Consider the following 15,129-nt stretch of genomic DNA (forward strand, 5'->3'; position numbering starts at 1 on the left):
TCTTCCGTCTAGTCCTCGCACACTCTGCCAGACACTGCTTCTCTCTTCCCCTGCCTGTGCTCTGCTCTCCTCCACCTTCTCTGTCCCACTCCAGATTGCTACTCTCACTCAAAGTGACAGTATTCCGTTCAGAGTTGCCAGAGTTGGTGGTCACGTGTGCGTGAGCTATGCTCGTTTGTGTGAATCTACGTCTGCTTTCTGTTTTGGAGAAGGCTTTGGCTGAAAGCTAAATGTGTAACAGTCTTTTTATTGTGCCTGTCTCCAATTCAATGTGCTATCTTTATTGTGAGTAGCAATCTATCCTTTTTTCCTACTATTGTTGATTTCCTAACCTGGAGCTTTAGTGTTTAATTTGACTACATTTCATTACCCATGTTTTGCTTTCGTTGATTTTCAGTTTACAGAGTCTTTTCCAGACACTTTTCCATTACATTCAACTATTCTTTCAAATCCTTTGCTCTCTCTGATATAATTACAATATTATGAACAAAACTCTTAACTTTTTATTTCTTCTCCCTGAATTTTAATTGCCTTTCCCAATTTATCTTTGGTTTCTTCACTATTTGTTCAACGAACAGATTGAATAACATCAGGTAAATTCTACAATCACATCTCACTCCCTTCTCAACTACTGCTTCTGTTTTCATGTCATTTGGCTCTTACAACTAATCCGATTTCTGTACACATTGTAGATAAGCTATTGCTCCCTATATTTTATCCCTACCACTAGTAATTGCATCACTGTTTTAAATGCATGACTTATTAAACTGTTAGGTCAGTAACATTCTCGCCTGAAAACATCTGCCTTCTTTAGTATTGGAATTATTACACTGCAGTAATTTCTGAAACCCTTTTACTTATTGCATTCATCCAGACCCTTTAACCAATAACCTCGTTGATGTGAGGTTATTGCATGCCTCAGCAATATAGATAACCGTGTCAAAGGTGCAAACCACAACTGATGGGTATTTGCAGAGTACCCAAACTGTCTCACGGTTTCTGAACAGGGCAGAAGTCTTCAGTAGTTGCAGCACCACAATCTGGATGAATGACTCATCTGGACTTGTAAATAATCATCTTGGGGTTGAAGCTCTTTTGTCTGTGTTTGCTTTAACAATACATATGTTTTTGGATGGGTCCGCCTTTAGCTAAACACATTGTTTTTCATCCCAAACATGTTTCACTGCTGTTGCAGCATCATCAGTGGGCTTTTGTGGCTTACCACGTGGTAAGCCATAAAATAAAAGCCCACTGATGAAGCTGCTGCTGCAACTGCAGTGACACATGTTTAGGATAAAAACAAAATTGTGTTTTGCTACCGGTGGACCCCATCCAAAAACATATGTATGGCCTTGTAAAATTAGTCAACATGACTTCACTATGTTGGTACAACAAACAACTAAAATTAAGGGGAAAGCAATACTTGTTATATTTCCCAAGCACCATCAGCTCTACTGCATAGCTTAATGATGAAGACACCCTCTTTGGTAAAATAGTACCCCATTCAGATCACTGAGTGGTAAGTATTCAGCAGGATGTCTTCAGGAAAGCAAAACTGGCGTTCTACGGGTTAGCACAAAATCAAATAGGAGCAATAATGTAATATGTCGAAGAATGAACAGGAAAACACGAATACACATAAGCTTTTATGAATAGCACAGTGAACACACTATCATTGCAAAAAGAAACACAAAAAGTCAGTATCTGCACCAGTAGTACACGTTCATATGATTAGTACCTCCGCACAATGAAGAGATTGAAAATATGTACGGGGTGATAGGAGAAATTTTTCAGATGGTTAAGGGAGGCAAAAATTAAATTGTGATGGAGAACAAATTCATTAGTAGAAAAAGGAAAACAAGGAAAAACAATATGAGAACATGAACTGGGGGGGAAAGGAATGATATGAGAAGCTGCCTTGTAGAATTTTGCACCGAGCATAATTTAATAATTGCTAACACTTGGCTTAAGAATCAAGGACATCTGTAGACATCAGAGAGTTTCAGGTAGATTATACAATGCTAAGAGAGAAATTTCAAAATTGGATTTCAAACTGAAAAACATTTCCAGCTACAATGTGGATTCTGAGCATAACCTATTGGTTTTGAGTTGCAGATTAAAACTTAAGAAATTGCACAGAGGTCACAAATTAAGGAGACGGTACCCGGACAAATTGAAAGAGCCAGAGGTTGTTGAAAATTTCATAGGCAGCATTATGCAATGGGTGACTGAAATGGGAAAGGAATGAAAAATACAAGAGGAATGGATAGTTTAGAAAGATGGATATTCCTTCAGATTTGTTGTGACCACTGTGAGAAAGAGCCACCACGAAACTATTCCACTTGAAGTGCACGCTATATGAGACACACAAAACATCCTCAGACTTCAAGGCAAATGTAATGATTCTATTTCCAAAAAGGCAGGTGTTGAGAGACGTGGTAATTACCGAATGATAAGTTTAGTGAAACATAGTAGCAAAATACAGACAAAAATTATTTAAGGAGACTTGTATAAGCCTGGCAGTATCTTTTATGTATCAGATATTTTGCATACCAGGTGAAATAGTTTTGTCATGGACTGTTCTCAATAATTCCCAGGGAATGTCATCTACTCCAGGCATATTATATTGACTTAGGTCTTTCAGTGTTCTGTTGGAATCCTCTTGCAATATAATATCATTTCATCTTCATCTACTTCCTCTTCCTTTTCTATAATACTGTCATCAAATTTGTTTCTACTGTATGGACCCTCTACATATTCCTTCCTCCTTTCAGTTTCCATTTTGCACTTTCTGTCAGTATCGCATTTTGAACACCAGTATTCCCATTTGCTTGCTTCATTATTATATTTTATCCTTTTGTGAATTACTAAGAAGGAGGAAGGTAAGTAAGTCACAGATTCAGACACGTTTTCTAGTTCAATTTGGCTAAAGATGCCTCTTGTTCAACTCCACAATATGTATGGTCTTTCATTTCCATACTGTTGTGAAGCTCAAAACACATGGACTGGATCTTATAACTGAACTGATACATGTAAAGATGTATTGCAAAGGGGGAAGAGAGAGACTGAGACAAAAAAATGTTACTTTAGATTTTTGCACTTTATTTACTGTTTTCAGATTCGTGAGCAAGAAAGGACACAAAAACTTGTAATAATGATTACAATTGTCCTCCTTGCACGAAAGCATGTAAATGATGTGTTCTCCATTAGTAATATTCAAAAGCTATATTCCAATAAATGACTCTACTGATGAGTGCATTGTAACAAGCATGCAATAACAACACACCAATAACTAATTTTATGAAAAGCATAGTTGTTACTCACCATATAACAGAGATGCTATGTCGCAGATAAAATAAACAAATAAAAACTACAGAGAGAGAGAGAGAGAGAGAGAGAGAGAGAGAGAGAGAGCTTTCGACCAACTAGAAGCTCACTTTCTGACAGTCTTTTTGTGTGCCTATCTGCGATTCTGCTACTATCCTTTTCACAATATTGTTACATTCCATCCTGCATTTTCCATTGTTTCATGGCTTATACAGGATTAGACCCATTTATTGACTCACAAAGAAAATGGAGGCAGTAAGATTTTCCAAATTTTTTTCTGTCTGGTGCAAAACTTCAATAACATAATCTTTCACGCCAGTCACAAAAATCTGTAAAAGCCCTTTGAACAGACAATGTTAGCACATGTCAGGTGGTATCAGCTGCACTCACCTCCACATATTTGTTCAGCATTTGATGACTGTGCCAGCCTTCGGGAGAGAGCCAGAGGGGAAGCCGTAAGTGGGGAATCACCCTGAGACCGTCGCCCAGTCAGTGGCGACCGACGCTCTAGGCTGTCAGTCGACTGTGACTGCATCGCAGCTCCAGCTGCCAGCTGTGATGAGACAGGCTCCAGAAGCCCAGAAATTGCTTTTGGTAACGGGGAGCTACAGACATACACAACAGGATAAAGTTGTACTTCCATGACTATTGATTGACATGTGACACTGAATAATGAAACTAAGATATCTACGTAATAATACTGAACACACTGAGAATGATGTACACATGGAAAAGAACTTAATAACAGCAGTGGGATGATAAGCAGCACCTGTTAACTACATTTTTCTAATCTATTCAAGAATAACTCCTGCCACTTTTTACAACAGGAGGCTTATGAAATAAATCAAGATACCAACTAGCTGTGGCTGTTAAATTTTCATAATGTCCACTGCGAATTGTATTTACGAATTTCTTTGAGCTTTGGGGTCTTAGTCCTGATGATTTAAAATATTGCTAATAATATGCTCGCCCAATAGTAAATTACCTGTTAAAGCAAAATGTATAATAAACTCCCAAAAATTTGGTCAAGTGTGAGCAGGATTGGTGCACAGAGGGTTCCATAAAAAGCTAATTGTGTATACATTATACAGTTCAACCATCCAGGGAATCGAGAATCTCAATAATTTTCCCTGTTATACATATCGACACTGCGAAGATATTTTACCAGGGAATTCCAAGACCGAATCAAAATCTCTACAGCAGTTCGTCAGACTAGCCCATACATACAAAAAGAAGTGAGCAGGGGACTTAGAGTTTATATATGTAGAGACAATAGATTTAATAAAACCATCTTTACTTACTTACTAAAATATGACTACAGTTCAGATTTTATGTTTAAATGAAGTAATGTCTGTCTGTTATGGTTTTTACAAATGAATGCAACGTATGTTCGAATGGCAAAAGATATTTCATACATGATAGAATTACATTTTATCATGTTTCAGATCTTTTACTTTTCTTGCACTGTAAAACCCTGTGCCATTCCAAATTTCATGATTATAGCTCAACAGGACATATCCTATAGGTTTTGATGAGTGAGTTTTCAAGTATCAATATATGTGACACAAATGGCCAACCTTTTTGATTGCACTGATTCAGAAGCTTAAAACCTTCAGATGTCCAACAGTCCATGACCTTAGTGTGCTGGCATAAGCTGGCATCAGTACACTGTGTGGTAAAGAGGTTGTGAGAAGATCGATGGAGACCGACTACAGACCCCTATGAAACATGCCGCCAACACCCCTCGGCCCCCAGTATTTAGATCACCACTGCGAACTGGAGGGCCCGTCTGTCGCATCCAGTGAATTCCAGTGCATCATCAGTGGCAGCCCAGGAGGAGTCACAGTGGCAGTTAGCTCCTCCGCTAGCTCAGAATCCGGCAGCACATAGCGACGAGAATAGAGTACAAAGCAGTGAGGTTAACGTGGACTATTACAGAGAGCTTGTACCACAATGACAATCTTGAGATTTCTTCTTGTGTTCTTGCATATATTTCAGGAGGGGAGCCACAGAACTAATCAAATTTCTCTTTTCAAAGGCTTTGCTTGCTCGTTCTGACATATTTATGTAAACCACGGCTACACCGCCCCCTCCACCCCCTGCCCCTGCACCTCAGTTCAGACGGGCAATGTGATAGATCTAACACAAGTTTTTCAATTTTTCAGTTTCAGAACCAACAAATTGTTGCTTTGCTGATGACAGTACAACCAAGTTCTGGTTGCACAAGTCACATCAACCACACAAAAACACCCAACCAAACAACAAGTCCAACAAATGCCACTGACCAGCATACCAATGTTCCGGCAATTTAACAACACAGAAGAAGAAGGACTAGAATACCTGACACAGTTTGAGCACATTGTGAAGTTCATCAAGTTCAAGGTGCTGTAAAGCTACAATACTTTCTTTCAACTGTGGGGTCCCCAGTGTTCAGGTTAAAACAAAAACTATTCCCAACTCCATACGAACTCAGTTATGATGAAGTAATTGCTGCATTAACCGAGTACTATGACTGGCAAGTCCAAGTGGCTGCAACCAGGTATCAGCTCTTTCACTTGCAGAAAAAGCTGGAACAGACGAACAGTCAGTGGTACACAGAATTAACGGATATCACTGGGAAGGGTAAATTTAAGTGTAGATTGGCAGTGACTTACTGAATAGGAATGCTGTAATACTCAATGTCCCAGATAGTAGAATACGGAAACAGATCTTAAAATACTCTGATCCATCACTTCCTCAAGAGTTGCAAATCTTAGAGCAACACGATTGCCATAGCAGCCAATAAGTTTGACCAGGGCCCGATTTCTCAGGTTGAGTCGCTCCTTTCTCGTGACTGCCCCATGAAGCCACAACATCGAACGCGTACACAGATGCGTGGATCGCCACATAGACATGTAAACAAACCGGTAACTTACTAAAGTCTTGCTCAAGATGTTTTGCTCGCCATAAAAGACAGGATTGCCATCACGTAACGCAATGTGTTAGAAGTGTGGAAAAGAAGGCCATGTCCGAGGAGTTAGTCTGCAAGGGCACAGAAACGCTAATTTTGTCCACTCTCCGAAAAAACATGCTCATACACATGCAGTGACCATTGTGTTTTCCAGATCTACAATAGGTTCTGACAAAAGTAAGATTAAGGTTGTGCCTCATTCTTGTCCCAGTGCTCTGCAACGATGTTCCAACAAACTATTTGTCTCATTATGAATTTCTGGCCACTGTGCAAACTTTCAGTTAGGCACAGGTGCCTCAGTAACATTGCTTAATAGTGCCACGTACGAACAGTTAGGTTCACTACGACTTTCTAAATCTAGCAACCACATCATTGCTTACACCGGACAGGACATTCCAGTGCTTGGACAGTGTAGTTTGCCTTCCACTTACAAATCTCACACTAGGACAGAGAATTTCACTCTGTTACAATCCAAAAACAGTGGAAAAAATTTCAGTTTAGAAGTCTCTGATTTGTTTGGACTTAGTATCCATGACAACGTACTGCCCATATCGACTTTCAGTCCAAAAGACAATGTAGCTAGCTTGCTTAAAAACTTTTCTGAACCATTTTCAGAAGGAATGGAGAAAAGCTAATAACTTCGTAGTGCATATTACACTGTAATACATTGCACAGCCTACACTTTTCTGGGCCCACCCCATTCCAATTCCTTTAAGAGACAAAGTAGCCAGTGAATTGAAAGATAATGGTGTGACTGCTCCCATTTAAGCTAGTCAATGGGCAAGTCGTTTCGTTTTGTTGCCTAAACCTTCTGGCTGCATTCGCATTTGTGTTGACTTCAAGTCTACAGTCAACCCGCAGACAATCCATTACCTCACCCTGAGGCACTCGTGGACAGACTTGGTGCAGAACGTTACATTTCTAACATAGATTTGAATGATGCCTACCTGCAAATTCCATTGGATAAAGAATCACAGAAAGTGTTTGTTGTGAATACTCACATAGGACTATTCAAGTTTGCGCTTGCCCTTTGGCAGTGCTTCCGCACCTGCCATTTTTCAACATTACTTGGAACAGCTGACTGCAAAAGTACCATTTTATTCAAACTACCTTGACGATACTGTCATCTCAGGTCATACACCTGAGGAACACATAGCCAATTTGTGTATTCTTTTTCAAGTGTTGTCAGAAGAAGCACTCAAGTGTCATCTTGAAAAGTGTGACTTTTTTCGAACAGAACTACAGTACTTAGGTCATGTGATAAACAGTCAGGGTGTGTACCCCCTCCGATCTCATTTGCTTGCAATCTGTGACCTGCCTGTTCATTGCAATGTGTCTGAACTCCAGTCAGTACTACGCATGATGACATACTAAATTTGGTGCATAACGAATGCCGCTCATATCACAGCTCGCTTGCATCGCAAAAATGTACCTTTTGTGTGGACTAAAAACTGTCACGACTCATTTCAGAAACTAAAAAATGCTTTGCTCAGTGACAGATGTTTAGTGCACTTTGACCTGCCAAGCCAGTAGTTTTTCAAGTTGACACTTCTTCCTACAGAGTTGTCCCAGTGCTTTTGCACAGAATTAGTGCACAAGACAGACCTATTGCTCTTGCCTCAAAGGTGTTAACTCAAACTCAATGTGATTATTCACAAATTGAGAAAGAAGCTCTCACTATTGTGTATGGTGCGACAAAATTCTGTCACTATTTGTGTGGTTGTAGGTTCTATTTAGTGACAGATTGCAAGCCTTTGCAGTCCTTGTCCCATCCAGTAAAGCTGGTTCCTACAAGCACTGCTCAAAAATTGCAACGCAGTATTAGTATGAAATTGTGTACAGACCTGCAGCAAAGCATGGCAATGTAGACTCCCTATCTCGTCTTCTGATTGGCCCCGAGTCTGATTTTGATGCATCTGCTACATCTTGTTGCCAAATTGATGTGCAGGACTCTGAAACGCTGGAATCTTTTCCCCTTGCACGATAGAAAAATACCACAGGCCATGGAACAGACCCAGATCTCAAGATTTTGTTGCATTATATTCACACGTCATGGCCTCATTCACTGAGCAGTATCCAGAACTCAGTTGTGAACCGATACTTTGCTCATAGGCATAGCCTTTCAGTACAACAAGGTGTCATTCTAGTTCAAAATGACAGTGTACAATCGCATGTGCTTATTCCCAAAGTGTTGCAAAAGGACGTGTTGCAATTGTTCGCACTAAACAGTTAGCACGCTGGCACTGTGCTTGGCAGGGCATGGACGACCTCATTGAACAGATGATGTCACAGTGTTGCATTACAGCTAACATTTTATGTTTGAATGAAGTAATGTCTGTCTGTTATGGTTTTGACAGATGTTGAAGGCAATGTATGTTCGAATGGCAACAGGCATTTTATACGTGATAGAATTACACTTTATCAAGTTTCAGATCTTTTACTTTTCTTGCACTGTAAAACCCTGTGCCTTTCCAAATTTCATGATTATAGCTCAACAGGACATATCCTATAGCTTTTGATGAGTGAGTTTTCAAGTATCAATATATGTGACATACCGTATTTACTCGAATCTAAGCCGCACTCAAATCTAAGCCACACCTGAAAAATGAGACTCGAAATAAATGAAAAAAAGATTTCCCGAATCTAAGCCGCACCAGAAATTTGAGACTCGAAATTCAAGGGGAGAGAAAAGTTTTAGGCCGCACCTCCAAATCGAAACAAAGTTGGTCCATTGTAATATGAGACACAATTTAGGTCGAATGAATGACGATACAGCTACAGTAGTTTGGTTCGAGTCGTAAGCTTAGCAGTTAAGCTTTACCAGGTAGCCATTGCTATGCGTCAGGCGCTCCGTCCCTATTTATACGGGTACCCTTCCTTTTTCACGTGCTTCGTCTGGTTTGAATCGATTGCTTATTTTGCTTTGATCTGATAAGTGCCGTTTTCTCTGTTATAGGTGTTTACGTCACTCTAAGCTGAAAATGCATCACTGTACTGCGTCATTCATTGTTTGTCGCATTCTGATAGTGCGTGTTTATGGCCTGTCGCCGCTCGCGGCATGGCTTGCTTTTGTGCGCGCTACCGCCGCTTACAACTAAAAAGAGGCGAATCGTCTCATTAGCGAAGCAATGTCAAGAGACTGCTATTTGTTGTTACTTACACTGCTGCTTTCTTTGAGAATGATCAACAAGAACCAAATAATAGGCTGCGTATGATAGAACATGTTCTGAACGAGAGTTAGCCGAACATTATTCTCCGTTTGAAAATCTTTGCGGCCGCTTCTTTAGTACATCAAATTCTGCACAGAAATTAGAGTCATCTTAGATTTAAAAATCTAGTCAGTTGCCGTGCTTCATTTCTGACTGTATCACTATACGAATATAAACATGACACGATAAGTATATTCTTCCGCGTTTGCTGTTGTCTCACTCTAGTTTCGTAGTTTATTAGGCAGACAGGATTTAAATGAGATAGCAACAAACACGGAAGAATACTTGGCAAAATGTTTATATTCGTATTATTCTTATGGTGAATACTGCTTGTGATTCACATTTCATCAGGTTACTATCAGCAACCATCTCTTCTCACAGGTAGGAAAAAATTCAGAACGTAGAGTTGGCCATATTGAAAAACATCCCAAACAGTCTTGCCAGTCGGATTTTCATAGTACATTGAAATTCTACTACATTTGAAGATGAACAATATGGAATTCGTATTTACTTCGTTGGATAATGTATGAAAATGCAGTGGTCAAAACTCGTGGAGGAGAAAAAAAAAGTTCGTCTTCCACCTTTTTTTTAAATTTATTTACTGACGCAGAGGTTTTGGTGCCAGTATTTATCTTTGTGCCTACAAAGCATGCCTGTGTAGCGCTACATATATTTGACGGCAGAAGTTAGTTGTGGCGGCACCTACCAACATTTTTCAGAACTTCCGCTTGCTTTGCATTCGATTCTAAGGCGCAGGCGGTTTTTTGGATTACAAAAACCGGAAAAAAAGTGCGGCTTAGATTCGAGTAAATATGGTAAATGGCCAACCTTTCTGATTGCACTGATTCAGAAGCTTAAAACCTTCAGATGTCCAACGGACCAAGACCTCAGTGTGCTGACATAAGCTGGCATCAGCACACCATGGGGCAAAGAGGTTGCGAGAAGATCAAGAGAGATCAGCACACCATGGGGCAAAGAGGTTGCGAGAAGATCAAGAGAGGCCAATGACAGACTCGTAGGAAACGTGCCGTCAACGCCCCTCGACCCCCAGTATTTAGATCACCACCGCACACCGGAGGCCCAGTCTGCCGCATACAGTGAGTTCCGGTGTGTCATAAGTCGCAGCCCAGTGGGAGTCGCAGTAGCAGTTAGCTCTGCCGCTAGCTCAGAATCGGGCAGTACATAGCGACCAGAATAGAGTACAAAATAGACTTGTACTTCACCAGCAGTGAGGCTAATGTGGACTACTGTAGAGAGATTGTATCATAACAACTATCTTGAGTTATGTAGATTTCTTATTCTTATGAATACAGAACGCAGTTAACATACGAGTGCAGTTTCTGTTATAGAAACACGATACAAGCCACCAATTAACATCCTCTCCTAGCTTCCACTGGTACAAAAGCTTAGGGGAGACAATGAGAGAATGTGACAAATTTGAACTAATATGTCTACGCTTTCCTCAGAAAAAGGGTCCTTAACAGTCAGTCAGAGAGACAACATAGCTAGTCTATAAGGGTTCCATTTTTACAGATTGAGGCCCAGAGCTCTAAAACTGAGCATGATGATGTTTTTTAAATTATATAACTACATTTCTGGGTAGTAATTATCTTTGGGAGGTGAAATATTTAGTACTGCTGATAGATATTTACAAAAGTAAAAATGCTTTTGGAACTGCTAGTTCCTTCATCAGAGAGGAGAGAGGCAACACAATGGGTTAAAAAGGGATCCTTAATCTTTGCCGACTGTCGACCTACAAGTGTGTCCCTCTCCTTTCATCTTGCCCTCCCTTTTTAACCTTTCACAACCTATGCTTCTCTTCTTTCTGAGGATGGAACTAACAGTTCCAAAAGCTATGATAACGTTGTGCACATTTACTTCTGTATGTGCCTCTCAGCAGTACTAAATATTTCACCTCTCAAAGATAATTAATTTGCTAAAATCTCTGTCTCATAATATAATAGTTTTCGAAATTGAATTTTTGTTTTGATATGTCATGATGATTTTATCACTTTATGCTTGTGTATTCCACTATTCTATTACAATCCGTTTTTACAATGAATGCTTACTTTCAACTCTCTGCTGTTCATCGTGCTCTTACTTGCAGTGCCAATATGTAAATCCCTGGAAACAGGACTCCACTTTAAGGGTATGATACTATTTACAGGCAAATAACTGCACAAGGAAGGGAGAAAAAAAAATTGGTCTCAATATTTCAGATGACACGTTTGCAACTGGGATTTATTAGGGGAAAAGATCATTCTTTGATGACATAAGCCAGGGCTATTTAAATTGCACAAAAAAAAACTTATTATCATCAATATGAAAAACTAACATGCCCCACTAAAAGAATCTGCCTATTAATGAGTGAAAAATAAAGGCCACAATTGCACCAAGAGTAACGTAGACAGTGGCTGTTATCACTGGCTAGAAAGTTTGGAAGGCTCGTGTGCCTGATGTAAAAGTGATAGCCTTTTAATTATCTTAATTTGTGCTTTTCTGTTATTTTTATTTTATTTTAGATCAAAGTGTTCAAAGTGTCAGAGTCACACAAAATCTGAGTAATTGTATTACCTTCTCCCCAATCGTATTTCACTTCTGGAGTCATCTTCTGTAAAGCTTCTGCTCATCTCTGGGGTGATTCTCACATTTCTAACAATTTCAGATGAGCTTGTTTTGTTTTCTTGGTAATTTAGTTCATCTTTTATTAGTGGTGTGCGATTAGGGCTGATATCTGATGGAAACGTGTGTGAACTGAAAAGCAATTCAACAATGAAACTATAATAATAGTTCATAAATTATGCCAGCACACTTAGTGCTCAATGACGTTATACGAAGGAAAATCAGAAAGTAATGCACAATAATTTTATTACCAAAAAGTTCAATCGGTAAAAAAAAAAGAAAAAAAAGAAAAAAAGAGAGAGAGAGAGAGAGAGAGAGAGAGAGAGAGAGAGAGAGAGAGAACTTACATCTTCATCTTTTAGCTATTTTTCTACAAAGGCACCAACATTTTCGAAAGTCCGATGGTGCAAGGTCCAGACTATGTGGTGGATGCTGGACCATCTCCCACCCAAATTTATTAATTAATACTGCAGTGAAACTTCCTGGCAGATTAAAACTGTGTGCCCGACCGAGACTCGAACTCGGGACCTTTGCCTTTCGCGGGCAAGTGCTCTACCATCTGAGCTACCGAAGCACGACTCACGCCCGGTTCTCACAGCTTTACTTCTGCCCGTATCTCGTCTCCTACCTTCCAAACTTTACAGAAGCTCTCCTGCAAACCATGCAGAACTAGCACTTGTGAAAGAAAGGATACTGTGGAGACATGGCTTAGCCACAGCCTGGGGGATGTTTCCAGAATGAGATTTTCACTCTGCAGCGGAGTGTGCGCTGATATGAAACTTCCTGGCAGAGCCGTGCTTCGGTAGCTCAGTTGGTAGAGCACTTGCCCGCAAAATGCAAAGGTCCCAAGTTCGAGTCTCGGTCGGGCACACAGTTTTAATCTGCCAGGAAGTTTCATATCAGCGCACACTCCGCTGCAGAGTGAAAATCTCATTCTGGAAACATCCCCCAGGCTGTGGCTAAGTCATGTCTCCGCAGTATCCTTTCTTTCAGGAGTGCTAGTTCTGCAAGGTTCGCAGGAGAGCTTCTGTAAAGTTTGGAAGGTAGGAGACGGATACTGGCAGAAGTAAAGCTGTGAGTACCGGGCGTGAGTCGTGCTTCGGTAGCTCAGATGGTAGAGCACTTGCCCGCGAAAGGCAAAGGTCCCAAGTTCGAGTCTCGGTCGGGCACACAGTTTTAATCTGCCAGGAAGTTTCATATCAGCACACACTCCGCTGTAGAGTGAAAATCTCATTCTAATACTGCAGTGTTGGTCACAAAGGTCATGACGCCAACTTAACTAAATTTTTAAAAAAGGTTGCAGCATTCACAGTGGTACCATGTTCACCAAAGTCCACCAATAGTACACCATGCATAACCATGCATATCCCAGAACACTTCCACAAGCACTTTCCTATTAGACTGAGTCACTCTGATTTCCCCCCCCCCCTCCCTCCCCCTTACTGGTGAACCAGCATGTTTCCACTCCCTAGAGGCCTGCTTGGTTTCGGGTGTGTAGTGGTATGCCCACAACTTATCGCCGGTAATGATTCCTTTCAGAAAGTCGTGCCTTTCTGTGTCATAACATGTTAAGCGATCCAAGCTTGTCACCACTTGCTGGCAATTGTGGTTGTCTGGTTCTTAGACACCTAGCAAGCACTAAATTTACAAAATTTCAAAGTGTACATCTCACCATAGGAAATGTTGAACTGCTGTGATAAGATTCGCAGCTGCGCATGCTGGTTTTTCAAAATTGCTGCCTCAATGGCTCCAACATTTTGCGGGGTTGCAGTTGTTACCAGCCATCCAGAGCATGGCAAATTACTAAAGTTCATATGGCCCTCTTGCAAGAAGGGACACAGCCTGGAGACATTGCTGCAGTCCACATAGTCATCCCCATACACGCCACACATGTCCATGTGACATTCACTCATTTTATGCCCTTTGGCCCACAAATATCGAACTACACTTCGCTGTTCTTCACTAATTGACGACAGTAACATGCACACCATGTATGTTTTGTAGTTCAGGCTTCTCTCACTAGAGCTGCACATGAAAACAAAATGCCCTCTGTAGCGCAAACTTCAAGCTATACCATTGTGAAGTTTCAACATTCCATCTGTAATAGCAGGGGAGAAAAAATTATTGTGTGTTACTTCTTAATTCTTCCTCGTACATAGTCACTGAGTGATATAAATGTGAGCATGAAATGATGCGACAACTATGACCACAATACAGAATCCAGCAAAATTTTGGTATATTACAACAATGCTGAAGAAAGAATAGTAATCAACAATAATGATTTACTTGTAATGCAAGAAAATGAAATGTGAATCAGAACTTGTTCAATTTATGAAGGTTTCTACTAACCTTCTAATTAAATTTTACCTCAAGACATTAGGGGAAAAAAAAAAAAAAAAAATTCATGGTCTTGAAATGAAAATACATTGCCTAATGAGTAATGTGTTCCTTAAGGGGAGTTGGAATGCCGGAAAATGGAAAAAATTCACATTTTCAGTTTTTAACCTTATAACTTAATTTGAAATTTTCTGCTTAAAATGGTGCAAAATTTGTTAAGAAATTCCAATTGGAAGTATTTTTATTTAATTTTTCAAAATTACATGTGCGCCCAGCAAAGTTACCCATCTTGTGATTTGTACACATTTAAATCTTCGCATTTCCGAAAACATTACATATAGAAGGCTGTGGATTTCACTCTTCAGTTGTAGAATCTTTGATCCTTCCATAGGTACCATTGTTTTTACGACTAGCTGTGTTTATTGTTCAGTTTTTGATCTGTGAGTGTTTGTTTTGAGCCTCGAGTTTAGTTTGTCGCTCATTTGGAGTTTGTTATCTGTCTTGTTTTGACTTTCAGTGGTGAGTGCGTAGTTTCTACGATGCCTAGGAGTGCATCATTATTTAAAAAGCGAAAGTTTCGCGGTAATAGATTTACAAATAACGTTTGTTCAAGTGATTCTGCTTCAGCACCTGTTGATGCTGGTGAAAGTTCTGACGTTTGTACAGCTGAGATGTGTGAAGGAG

At 40.1% G+C, this 15,129-nt stretch overlaps 1 protein-coding gene across 1 annotated transcript in view; it reads right to left on the bottom strand.

The window, feature by feature from the left end:
• LOC126176014 (F-actin-uncapping protein LRRC16A) overlaps positions 1-15,129 on the bottom strand; it is a 573,185-nt gene that overhangs the window by 77,309 nt on the left and 480,747 nt on the right. Inside the window, exons 27-28 of the mRNA XM_049923133.1 lie at positions 12,061-12,240; positions 3,718-3,932 (exon numbers count right to left, since the gene is read on the bottom strand). Coding sequence (XP_049779090.1) covers positions 3,718-3,932; positions 12,061-12,240 — 395 coding nt within the window. The remainder of the gene's footprint in view (positions 1-3,717; positions 3,933-12,060; positions 12,241-15,129) is intronic.

This window comes from Schistocerca cancellata, chromosome 3, assembly GCF_023864275.1.
Source record: "Schistocerca cancellata isolate TAMUIC-IGC-003103 chromosome 3, iqSchCanc2.1, whole genome shotgun sequence".
NCBI lineage: Eukaryota > Metazoa > Arthropoda > Insecta > Orthoptera > Acrididae > Schistocerca > Schistocerca cancellata.